General features: G+C 36.0%; 1 protein-coding gene across 4 annotated transcripts in view; it reads right to left on the bottom strand.

Annotated features, from left to right (window-relative positions):
- The window catches only part of FRY (FRY microtubule binding protein), a 448,789-nt gene that overhangs the window by 103,841 nt on the left and 332,431 nt on the right, over positions 1 to 12,517 (bottom strand). For all 4 annotated transcript variants that reach the window (XM_054528883.2, XM_054528884.2, XM_054528882.2 and 1 more), the window contains 6 exons: positions 11,935 to 12,059; positions 8,727 to 8,784; positions 7,090 to 7,181; positions 6,631 to 6,803; positions 5,360 to 5,520; positions 4,126 to 4,236 (listed from right to left, as the gene is read on the bottom strand). In XM_054528883.2, the coding sequence (XP_054384858.1) occupies positions 4,126 to 4,236; positions 5,360 to 5,520; positions 6,631 to 6,803; positions 7,090 to 7,181; positions 8,727 to 8,784; positions 11,935 to 12,059 (720 nt within the window). The remainder of the gene's footprint in view (positions 1 to 4,125; positions 4,237 to 5,359; positions 5,521 to 6,630; positions 6,804 to 7,089; positions 7,182 to 8,726; positions 8,785 to 11,934; positions 12,060 to 12,517) is intronic.

The following is a 12,517-nucleotide window of genomic DNA, read 5'->3' as shown; positions in this document are numbered from 1 at the left end:
TGAATGAGATTAGTGCTCTCATAAGAAAGACCCCAGAGAGTTCCCTTGTCTCTTATGTCAAGTGAGGACACAGCAAAAAGACTGCTGCCTATGAACCAGGAAGAAGGCCCTCACCAGACATAAATCTGCTAGCACCTTAACCTTGGACTTCTTGGCCTCCAAAGCTGTGAGAAATAAATTTCTGTTGTTGATAAGCCACTAGTCTATGATATTTTGTTATAGCTGCCTGAATGGACTAAGATACATGATTATTAATGAGCTTGAGAACCTTTTCTTATGTTTACTGGTCAGTTAGATAACCTCTTTGGTGAACTGCTTAAGTTTCTTTCTCATTTTTCTACTGAGTCTGTATTTATCTTATTTATTTGTAGGGGTCCTTTATATATTCTAGGTAAGAACCCTCTGCTGACTGTGTGTTATAGACATCTCTCACTTTATGGCTAGCCTGTTCACACTCTTAATGGTGTCTTTTGGTGAATAAAAGTTAATAGCTCTTCCTTAGGGTTAGTAATTTTTGCATTCTGCTCAAGAAATCTTACTGTAACCCCAGGGATGAAGATATTCTTCTGGATTATTTTCTAGAGACTATTATTTTAGCTGTTACATTTAGATCTACAATCCACCTGCAATGAATTTTTGTAAAGTGTGAGGAAAGGGTCAAATTTCTTTTTCTTTCTTTCCTTTAGTAAGGCTATCCAATTGACCCCAAATTACTTATTGGAAAAAAACCATTTTTCTCATAGCTCTGCAGTGCCATCTTTGAAATAAACCATGTGTGCATACACATAATACATGGGTAATTTTCTGGCCTCCCTATTTTACTCCATTGGTATATATACTTATTCTTGGTCAATAGTTCAGTGTTTTAATGACCATACGTTTATAGTAAGTATTGGTTTCTGCTAAAGTGAATCCTCTCACTTTGATTATAGTGTTCAAAGTTATCTTAGCTATTTCTGGTCCTGAAAGGAACTTTCAGTTGTCACAAATATCCTGCTCGGATTTTGGCTGGAATTGCATTGTCTCCATGAATCATTCTGGAGAACTGACTTCTTTACAATAGTGAATCTTCCAATTCAATAGCATGGTATATTCTTCCATGTATTAGATGTTTAATTTTTCTCATTAATGCCTTATATATTTCTGTGTATGAGGCCTTGCACATTTTTGTTAGGTTTATTCCTAAGTATTTAATGTTAATTCCTAATTTTAAAATGCCATTATAAGTGGCATAATTAAAAATTTATTTTTCCAGCTCCCCATCATTGCTGTACTGAAATATAACTGATTTTTAATTTTGACCTTTCTATGGCAACCAGGCTAAATTCACTGATTAATTCCAACACTTTATCTAAAGACTTGTTGGAATTTCCTACACACACAATTGTGTCACCTGTGAACAATGAGTTTTATTTATGTTTTATTATTCTTTATAATCTCTTCTTTCCTACTGCATTGGCTAGGATCTCCAGTATGATGTCGATAGAGGTGGTGACAGTAAGCTTCCTTGCCCATTTTAATCTCAGAGAGAACACTTTCAAATTAACTATTAAATATGATGTTTACATATTTTATATTAAATGTGGTGCTCATAGGGTGTTTTTTTTTCAAGGTGCCTTTTGTCAAACTAAGGATGTTCTTTTCTATTTGTAGTTTTGCCAGGAGTTTTTCTCATGAATAAATGTAGAACTTTATCAAATGCTCTTCCTACATCTGAGATCATGTTTTTGAGATTCTGTGAATATAGTTAATATATGAATGAACTGACAGACATTTGAATATTAACCAACCTTACAGTTCTTGAATAAACCTAATTTGACCATGGTAAATTATCTTTTTTCTATATCACTAAATTCAATTTTCTAATATTTTATTTAAAGTTTTGTATCTATGTATTAGAGACAATCTCATGAATGAGACTGCCTTTTAATTTTCTTTCTTGCTACAACCTTTTCTTGTTTTATTATCAAGGTTATTCTGGTTTCACAAAATGTACTGGGATGTATTTCCTCTTCATCTGTTTTCTCTTTAAGAATTTGCATTGAATCCATGCAATTTTTTATTTAAATGTTCAGTAGAATTCATCAGCAAAGCCATCTGGTTTTATAGTCTTCTTTTTTTAACACTTTAAAGAAAGTCACTCTCTCTTTCTTGATTGAACTTGCCATGGATTTATGATTTTTTTAAGTATTGTAACAAATTCAACTTTTGGTTTAATGATCACTACCATTAATTTGTTTCCCTTTCATTAATTTCTACTCTTATTTCTATTATTTCCTTCATGGTACTGTTTTTGAGTTTGATATTCTATTCTTTTTCTAACTTCTTGTGATGGATGTTTAGGTCATTGATTATCCACCTTTTCTCTCTTTAATATGAGAGTCTTCAGAAAGCTCATGGAAAATGTATATTATGAAAAAATTATGCATGGATTAAAATTTGTTTGCACCAAAATAAACTTGTGCTAACTTGTTATAACATGTCTGAACAGAATTTCGTTTGAGGCACTAAGAAGGAGAAGACATCAGTTTGAAAAGAGCCCCTGTCACCGTAACATGAATCCTGCTGAAATTGAAGCAAGTACAAACATCAAATTTATAGTGAAGCTTGGGTGGAAGAATAGTGAAATCATTGCTGCTTTACAAAAAATGTATAGGGGCAATTCTCCCAAAGAAATTAGCAGTTTACAAATAGAAAACCTGTTTTAAGATGATGTTGAAGATGAAGCCCACAGTGGTAGACCATCCATACCAATTTGTGAGGGAAAAATTCATTTAGTTTGTGCCCTAATTAAAGAGGACTGACGATTAACAGCAGACACAATAACCAACACCACAGACATCTCAACTGGTTCAGCTTATACAATTCTGACTGAAAAATTAAACTTTAGCAAATGTTCCATGTGACGGGCACCAAAACTCATCAGCAGTAGACAAGCAGAGCTTTCAATGAAAATTTTCAACAAATGGAATTAAGATTCTATAGATCTTCAAAGAATTGTAACAGGAGATGGAACATGGCTTTACCAGTGCTATCCTAAAAGCAAAGCACAATAAAAACAATGGCTACCAAGAGATGGAAGTGGTCCAGTCAAAGCAAAAGTGGACTATTCAAGAGCAAAGGTCATGGCAATAGATTTTTGGGGTGCTCAAGGAATTTCGCTTGTTGACTTTCCGGAAGGCTAAAGAACAATGACATCTGCTATTATAAGAGTGTTTTGAGAAAGTTAGCCAAAGCATTAGCAGAAAAATACCTGGGAGAACTTTACCAGAAAGTCCTTTTTCACCATGACAATGCTCCTGCTAATTCTTCTCATCAAATGAGGGCAATTTTGCAAGAGTTTTGATGGGAAATCATTAGGCATCCATCTTACAGTTCTGATTTGGCTCCTTCTGACTTCTTTTGGTTTCCTAATCTTAAAAAAATCTCTAAAAATCACCGAATTTTCTTCAGGTAATAATGTAGAGAACGTGGCATTGACATGGTTAAGTTTCCAGGACTTAGTTCTGGGATGGATTCTTTAGGCATGGATTAAGCAAAGACTTCGAAAAATGTCTTGACCTTGATGGAGATTATGTTAAGAAATAAAGTTTATATTTTTAAAATTTTTATCTTTTAATTCTATTCTTCCACAAAACTTTTTCAAGTCCCCTTGTATATGCGTTTAAGGCTATGCATTTCATTCTAAGAAAGGCTTTACTTACAGCCCAGAAGTTTAGTATACAGTACTTTCATTATTCTTCAGTTAAAAATATTTTCCAGTTTCCATAGTAATTTATTCTTCAACTCACTGGTTATCAGGAAGTATTTTTTAAAATTATCTTTTTGTTATTGAATTGAATACCAACTTAATGCTACTCTGATTAGAGAACATAGTCTCTATCATTTCACTAATGTGACCTTTGTTGAGATTTGCTTTATGACCCAGCTTATGGTCAGTTTTGATAAATGTTACTATCTTTTTTATCTTGATGTATCATAGCGTAAAGCGAACAAGACATAAATCTATACTTGTATGGCTGATGTGTGAAGAGGTATTGTGAACAATGCTTATACATCTCAGTAACTCAACTGAGGCAGAATACAGAAGACATTTAAAAACAATGTATTTTTGCCTATACTTACTCGTAAATCTTGACAAGCCAGAATGTTGTCAAGCCATTTATATAGGTAGCCATCTGGGGAAAGGCCCACATTGTCGAAGACAGGGCCACAGCACAGTACTGCTGACATTGCCTGATGATAAAAACACAAGACATGGAAATGAAACTTGGAATGATCTAATGGTATCCAACTGACTTTATAAAACATAATTGTCAGAATTATAAATGATAATGGCCCTCTAAAGACACTTATTTCCCCAAGATTTTTAAAGCATTCTTTAGTAGCTTTAATAAAAAATACCAGATCCCAAATTTGGCTCTTTTCATAAGAATTAAAAACCCATAAGTTTACCTTTGTGGACATTTGATTTTATAATTACAACAACTCTTTATGATCAGAGTAAGTATTCAAAACCAAAAAACCATTTTGCAATATTTAAAATAAGCTTTCCTTCAATGTTTCAAGTGAATTCTGCTTATAAGATAAATATAGCTTTTCAAATTTTGCTTTTATAACAAATATTGGACTAATGTATTGAACTGAGACAGTATAAAATATATGAAAAATATGAAAGTAAAGAATTATAATCCTTAATCAAAGGTAAATAAAATGAAAAATATAAACTTTAGTTCCTCTAAAGGGGTGGGTGGAGGGATAAATCAAGGGAAAGTAGGAGAAGAGGAGATCTTGAATAACTTTGTAATTGCCAGGTCCAACTGACTATCAGGGCCATAGTTTAAATTAGCTCTACCGAGGCAAAGGTAACCTGAGAGTCAGCAACTTATGTTCTGTATGACAGAACTGATATACAGTTAGTTTTCTGAAGGAAATTGGGCTGTAAAGGAGTCATGCTTCTGAAGACTTTGAATAGTCCTAGTTGGGGGGGAATTTATTTCTGGAAGTCTTCTAGGATAGAAGGAGATTAAAAAGGGAATGTTGCTCTGGGTAGATTTTGAACTTGAGGTGATTTCTATTTTTTTCTTTTTTAGGTTGAAAGTTAATTGACAAGACAGCTATATAATGGGTAAATGAGCAAAAATATGTGGTTCCCATACAGGAGAAATATGAGAAGAAAATGGGAGCTTAGAAAAGCTATGTATGTGTGTGTCCATGTGATTTTTTTGTATGTGCACTTAGATTTTATTCTATTATATTGTATTATTTATTTTAAGCTTATTTTTAAGGCATGGTTATTAGTTTAATGAGAGAGACCATCCATCTGACAAAAGTCATTCGTGAGTACAATGTCACCTACTTTTAATGCACAATACTGATATCTTGTAATCTGATGATTTCTGTCACTGTAACGATCCAGAGGAGTGAACATAATGCTGAAGGGTCCTGCCCACTGGCTGAATAAGATGAAAAGATGGTGCCTCAGGCTTTGCTGGGGGAACAGAAATCTTCGGTGGTGAACTAGGGAGAAAAACACACTTAGAGGTTACAAGACTGGACATACTCTTTATTGCTATTACATATATTTCTTACATTTTGAGGAAAGGAACCACTTCATTTTTTAACCACAGTTTTCTTTAGGCAATGAAACATGCACTTAAAAAGTCAAGCCACATTTTCTTTTCTAAGTGTGCACTCTTCCTGTCCTCATGTTGCAGCCAGCAGCACCTTGACTCAGAGTGGGAAAGAAAGATCAAAAATAGGACCTGCAGAGATTTTTTTCTAATCAATACCTGGGAAAACTGCAACACTTCCCACTCAGCTGCTGCTTACATATTAAATGTTTTTTGACTGCTGCCCATCTTTAAGAGAACTCGGAAATAGCATAGACTGTCTATTTCAAACTCACATAGGGACTTCACTGTAACTGAAGAGGTAAACTCAAATCTTAATTTAGGGTCGCTGAAGATGAGAAGGATTGGTAAGAAGGTTATTAACATCAAAATAGTGAAAAGCAGAAATATTAGTTGACAAGGGGCATTTTGTAATAATACCAAAAAATTTAATTAGAATAATTTTTTACAGCAAACTAACCAGCTATTTTATTTTTTGTGTTCTATTAGAATGAAGATGTTTCATACCCATTTGCTCTGTGAAAGATAATTTTCTCCATAATGTAATATTTAATCAAATGTAAAATATATTAAGCTTTATAGAATTACATTTAATGTGTTGGTAGGGTAGAGTCAGAGAGAAGAAATATTGCTGAAATTACCTGTTCACAGATTAGTACAGAGACAATGTGAAAACAATGAAGCCTGTGTGAATGTTCCTTCTGAATTACTTCCTTCCTATGGAAATCACATCAGTTCATTTTCAGATGGAAACAAAAACAAAGAATAGAAATGGCACACACAAAGCCAAATTTAATACTTATCATTCCCTGTGCAACTCTGTGCTGAGTAATGACAATCTGTTCTCATGTATATGTCCTAGTATCTCGAAGTAAATATACAATCCCATCCCAGACCTGCATAAAGGCCAGTAGGGTTAAAGACGAAAGCACCGTAAGAAAGAACACGAATGGGCTTCCAAGCATGAATGGTAATTTCTTGTAACGGATCACTGTACCTGGAACACACTGAATCAAGTTGGCCACCATTGCACTAAAATGTGCCCGGATATCTTTAAGAATTTCAACTTCTTTGTCATTTTCAGCTTCTAGGAGCATGCGGGTCAAGTCCACATATTCTAAGAACAAAGCTCCCAGGGCTAAAGTATCCCGCTCTAAGGCTCCATTTGTGCTGGAATAAAGGAAAATTAAATTTTTAGATGATCAGTCTTTACGTCAAAGTAATACAGGCTTCATGAAAACTAAGATTAACTGTCACAACTCACACACTAAAGTTGTTCCAAACCTATATGCAGTGTAAAGAAAATATGAAAAAAGAAAAAGCGAGCTTTTTTGGATTTCTCTAAGTTAAGGGTATTATATTTAAAAACAAAGAAAAGACAAAAGAGAGAGACAGAAAGAAAACAAAAAGATCCGTTTGGTGAGAAGAGAGCAACTCGGTAGAATTCTGACCCTACCTGTCACTTATTACACCAGCATCAGCCAAAAGTTCGAAAATTCGAAGTAGTTGTAGCCTTAACAAGTCTCGCCGTTCTCGGCGTTTCTTGTTCTGTGTAGAAAAAGGTAGTATCACTTACAGACACAGGCAAAACAATATTAACTTTGCTTTAGAAAATGGTATTAACAAAAGGCATAATCTAGTCATTTTCAATTTTCTAAGCATAAAAGTCAGCATATATTTTTCTTTCTTCCTAATCCTGAGGAAATGCTTGCTATCTACAGGCTGTAAGAGAAACACATCATAAGTGAGTCAGTAAATGTTAGGTGGAAATGTTGAGAACCAACAAGCCTCATTTCCCAGATGTTCCCAGTGTCTGCTGAAAGGCAGAAGCATCTGAAACCAGTGAAAGAGGCAGGGGACATGAAATAATCCCAGATCTGGTCATGGAAGTAACACTGTTTTGTTCTTATTCACACTGTTGAATTTCTGTTATTTCTTTATTTTTACATTTTATTTATTTATTTTTGAGATAGGATCTCACCATGTCACCCAGGCTGGAGTGCAGTGGTGTGATCTTGGCTTACTGTAACCTCGAACTCCTGGGCTCAAGTGATCCTTCTGCCTCAGCCTCTCGAGTAGCTGGGACTACAGGCGTGCACCACCACACCCAGCTACTCTACAGGCATGCACCACCACACCCGGCTAATTTAAAAAATTTTTGTAGACCTAGGTCTTGCTATGTGCCCAGCCTGGTCTCGAACTCTTAGCCTCAAGTAATCCTTCTACATTGGCCTCCCAAAGTGCTGGGATTACAGGCATGAGCTACTGCACCTGACCTAATTTCTGCTATTTCTTGTATCATTGCTACTATATGAGAAGCCTTCTTTTCTAGTTTTTTTTTTTTTTTTTTGAGACAGTCTTGCTCTGTCACCCAGGCTGGAGTGCAGTGGCATGATCTCGGCTCACTGCAACCTCCACCTCCCAGGTTCAAGAGATTCTCCAGCCTCAGCCTCCTGAGTAGCTGGGACCATAGGCACGCGCCACCACGCCCAGCTAATTTTTGTGTTTTTAGTAGAGATGGGGTTTCACCATATTGGCCACGATGGTCTCGATCTCTTGACCTCATGATCCGCCCGCTTTGGCCTACCAAAATGCTGGGATTACAGGCGTGAGCCACTGCACCTGGCCCTTTTCTAGTCTTATTATTATTTTTATCCTGGTACATTGTAAGTTCATCCTTTTCAGAATTCACTTCAAGGAAGGTGATGCTAGGGAAAATGCCTCATATGCCAGATGAAACAAATTACATTCTTGGCCATTCAACTTCTTGTAAAAAAACAAGCAAACACACAAAAACCCAAAATTCAATTTTAACTCAAACCTCCTGCAAAAGAATGTAATAGTTGACATACATGAGTATTTCAAGTTGTTTTGCATTTGTATGTTTAGGACATAAAATCTATAGAACCATTTTATACTAAATACTTAATGAAAACTGAAAAATAATAAAAACAACAAAAGTTAAAATATAAAGATTCATTTGTTAAAAGCTGTTAGATGTTTGTATTCTTTAGGGGAAATCACTGGGTTTGATTTAAATTCAGATGATTGTCCAAAAAACCAAGCCTTAATTTTTTAAATTCAAATTCTTACCTCTGGTCTTCTTTCCAGAGCTTCTTTCATTAATGGATGAAGTTCTTCTACCAATTCTCTATGGAGGAAAAAGATCAAATTTGAAATTCATTGTTTTTGACACCAAACTTGTCACTAAATATATCCATTCAATCCCAAATCACTTGCTTTTTGCACTTTGCTTCTAACATCACAATCTCCCTGACCTCTCCATTTCCCAATCACGTGCTAAGCTGGAAACAGGTATTGGCCTATACTTTGTATTATTGGTCTTAATTCCAGTGCTATGCATATAATTTTGGCTCAATATCTATTTGTTGACTTGATTTTGATTTAATGTTCTGGAGATCTCTATGGCAAAAAAAACAAACAAAAAACCAAAACCCTATGTGAACAATTAAACAAACAATATTTTCCAAGTATTTGCTAAATTCAAGTACTTTACTGCACGCTATGGGCTGAAGACAAATAAAATTGAGCCCCTGTACACAAGAAAATTTCAGTCTAATTAGTGGAAAAGAGATGGGTGCAATTACCACAGTGGTGCATTTGGGATCTGTGCTCTGCAAACTGCCTTATAGTTGACTTTAAAACAAAGCCTTTTTTGTATTTCAGAACTAAATTCCTTTATTTCCACTATATAATAAATAAAAAATTCCATATGGCAAGTACTAAAATTGTGAGATTCCCATCAAAACCTTTTCTTTTATGTAGTAAAAATATAAGTCTTGATCACAATGTATATCTTTGTTCTGATTATCTCCAGTTCTCAACATCATACTTTCTAATCTAATTAGTTCTCTTCTTCAAGAAATAACTTCTGGATTGCTAGGTCAAAAAACAGACAAAAAGATAAGATGTAGCTTGTTGTCAGACTAGTATGTAGGTATTTTGTCTGTAGTATGCCCAAGTTTGAAAACCTTGTACTTTCTGGTAGGATATTTTGTTCTATTAAACATCACCAGCTAGGAAAATCCAAAGACGGGAAGATAAACTCTATGACATTCCATACCGAGAGACAGAAAGCCTGTGTTCTATTCCCGATTTCTCCAATGCAGACATTAGAATTTCTTCATCGAAGAAATGGGAATAACATTGATAGTTTCCTCCACTTTACAGCTACCATTTAACAAATATTTACACTGCGAATATTTACATTTAATATGCCTTCTCAATAAATTTATGAGATGGATTCTCTAATTATACTAACATTTAAAAAATTAGACAGATACACTTATTTATTTTTATTTATTATGCCAATTTTACAGTTGAGAAAACTGAGGCCCAGAGACATTAAGTTTTCTAGACTCATGAGGCTAGTTGGTTGCATAATCTTACCTGCCTCTAGGAATATTTAGAGGTCTATATATGCAAAACAATCTTAGATTCTTCAGGTAAGAATGTTGGGTAATTTCAGGGATTTTTATCGTTATCTCCTTATATTTCTTTGCTTTTTTTTTTTTTTTGGTGACGGAGTATCACTCAGTCACCCAGGCTGGAGTGCACTGCAACCTCTGCCTCCCGGGTTCAAGCTATTCTCCTGCCTCAGCCTCCCGAGTAGCTGGGACTACAAGCGCACACCACCACGCCTGGCTAATTTTTGTACTTTTAGCAGAGACGGGGTTTCACCATGTTGCCCAGGCTGGTCTTGAACTCCTGACCTCAGGTGATCCACCCACCTCAGCCTCCCAAAGTGCTGGGATTACAGGCATGAGCCACTGCACCTGGCCATCTCCTTGTATTTCTATATGATATTTTGTCTTAATTAATTAACCAATAACTAGTAAAAGTCTGGTTAACTGGTAACCTATGCAGTCAGAACCCACAATTATTTCTTTTAAGAATAAAATCTGGGCTGGGCGTGGTGACTCACACCTGTAATCCTAGCACTTTGGGAGGCCGAGGTGGGCGGATCACGAGGTCAGGAGTTCAAGACCATCCTGGCCAATATAGTGAAACCCTGTCTCTACTAAAAATACAAAATATTAGCCAGGAGTGGTGGTGCGTGCCTGTAATCCCAGCTACTCAGGAGGCTGAGGCAGGAGAATTGCTTGAACCTGGAAGGCGGAGGTTGCAGTGAGCCAAGATCATAACACTGCACTCCAGCCTGGGTGACAGAGCGAGACTCTGTCTCAAAAAATAAAAATAAAATCTGACTCTAACCATAAGTAACTTAGATCTTTTTCAATAGCCTCTAAAACATCTTATTAATCTTTATTTTTCAAGTAGGGTTTCTCATAAATGCTTGGAGGTTTCTCATTTCTATCTACATGGAAAATTTTGTTTGTGATTTTATTTGTCTTTATAGGGTTTTGTTGCTTATCTTAAGTCATCAGAGGCAACCCAAACTAACATTTTACAATGTCTCTTTCAAAGGCTTTCACAGTACTTCAGATGGAATGATTATTTGATTGCAAATGTGAATAAATAAGGAATCCAGAAAGCAGGTATATGGTTATATTAAGGCAAAGAAAATGCCCTATAGAAAGATCAACCAAGCTGGGCATGGTGGCTCATGCCTGTAATCCCAGCACTTTGAGGGGATGAGGCGGGTGGATCACTTGAGGTCAGAAGTTCGAGAACAGCTTGGTCAACGTGGTGAAACCCCGTCTCTACTATAAATACAAACATCAGCTGGACGTGGTGGCGTGCATCTGTAGCCCCAGCTACTCGGGAGGCTGAGGCAGGAGAATCGCTTGAATCCAGGAGGCAGAGGTTGCAGTGAGCTGAGATTGCGCCACTGAACTCCAGCCTGCATGACAGAGCGAGACTCTGTCTCAAGAAAAAAAAAGAAAAAAAAAAAAAAAAAGAAAGATCAACCAATGGAACTGAACACATTGGGAAGGGTTTTATCAATGCTTAACCTTTGAGAATCTGTTGGGTAAATGGCTGATAAGCAGACTGTTATCATTTTGACGTGATAACCTCTGAACAGTCTGGCTAACTGGGATTGATACTGAACTATCTTCATTTTTAGTTGTCTAAAACAAAGCTTGCCAGTGAAATAAAATCTGAGAGGTAAAATCAAAGTTGCAATGACTAAAAGTGACAGGTGAGGCAGTTGCAAGGAATGCTTGTTACATGCACATCAACCAAGACGATGTAGTCACACAAAGCCTATAAACTCTCCAGGCACACGCCAACACACAGACTCAAATTTGAGTTAATAAAGGAACTACAATAGCAGCAGCATGTATGAATTTAGAACAATTCATTAAGACTACTGTACCTGAAAACAAGGGAATTTGTTCTTCCAAATCCTAAAACTAAGGACTCTGTGATCTCAATGCTCTCTAGTCTCATCAAAGGCACCAACTGCTTTAACAGAACTCCCACCGATGGGGTGCCTATGGCCTGAAATAAGTTGAATACAAGTGAAAAAGAGGTAACATGGTAAATGATGGTTCCTTTAATCAAAGGATGATCCCATTATAACAGTTTCAAAGTACTGAACCACATCCCAAGGCACTGCCATCATTTCAGGAAACACACACACACACACACACACACACACACACACACACACAAATTTAATACAGCAAAATGAATGCAATTCTCACCTGGAACACAAATTCTAAAGAAATTTTTTTTATAACCGTCTTCTTCTTTTTAAAACCATTTAAGTCTATAAAGCTATCTTTAACAAGACAATTTATTTAATCAAGGCATGATTTAAAGGTGAATACTCGGTGAGGAGTGAGAGAAATGTAGTGTGGTGTTGTAGGACACAAACCAAACCTCAGGGCACGAATAAATACAAGTCACTCTATGGTCTTAAGCAAGTTTCTCAACCTTTCTTTATCTTTGGTTCC

This window comes from Pongo abelii, chromosome 14, assembly GCF_028885655.2.
Source record: "Pongo abelii isolate AG06213 chromosome 14, NHGRI_mPonAbe1-v2.0_pri, whole genome shotgun sequence".
Taxonomy (NCBI): domain Eukaryota; kingdom Metazoa; phylum Chordata; class Mammalia; order Primates; family Hominidae; genus Pongo; species Pongo abelii.
Note: the sequence above shows the minus strand (reverse complement) of the source record. Positions and strands in the feature narration are given on the sequence as shown.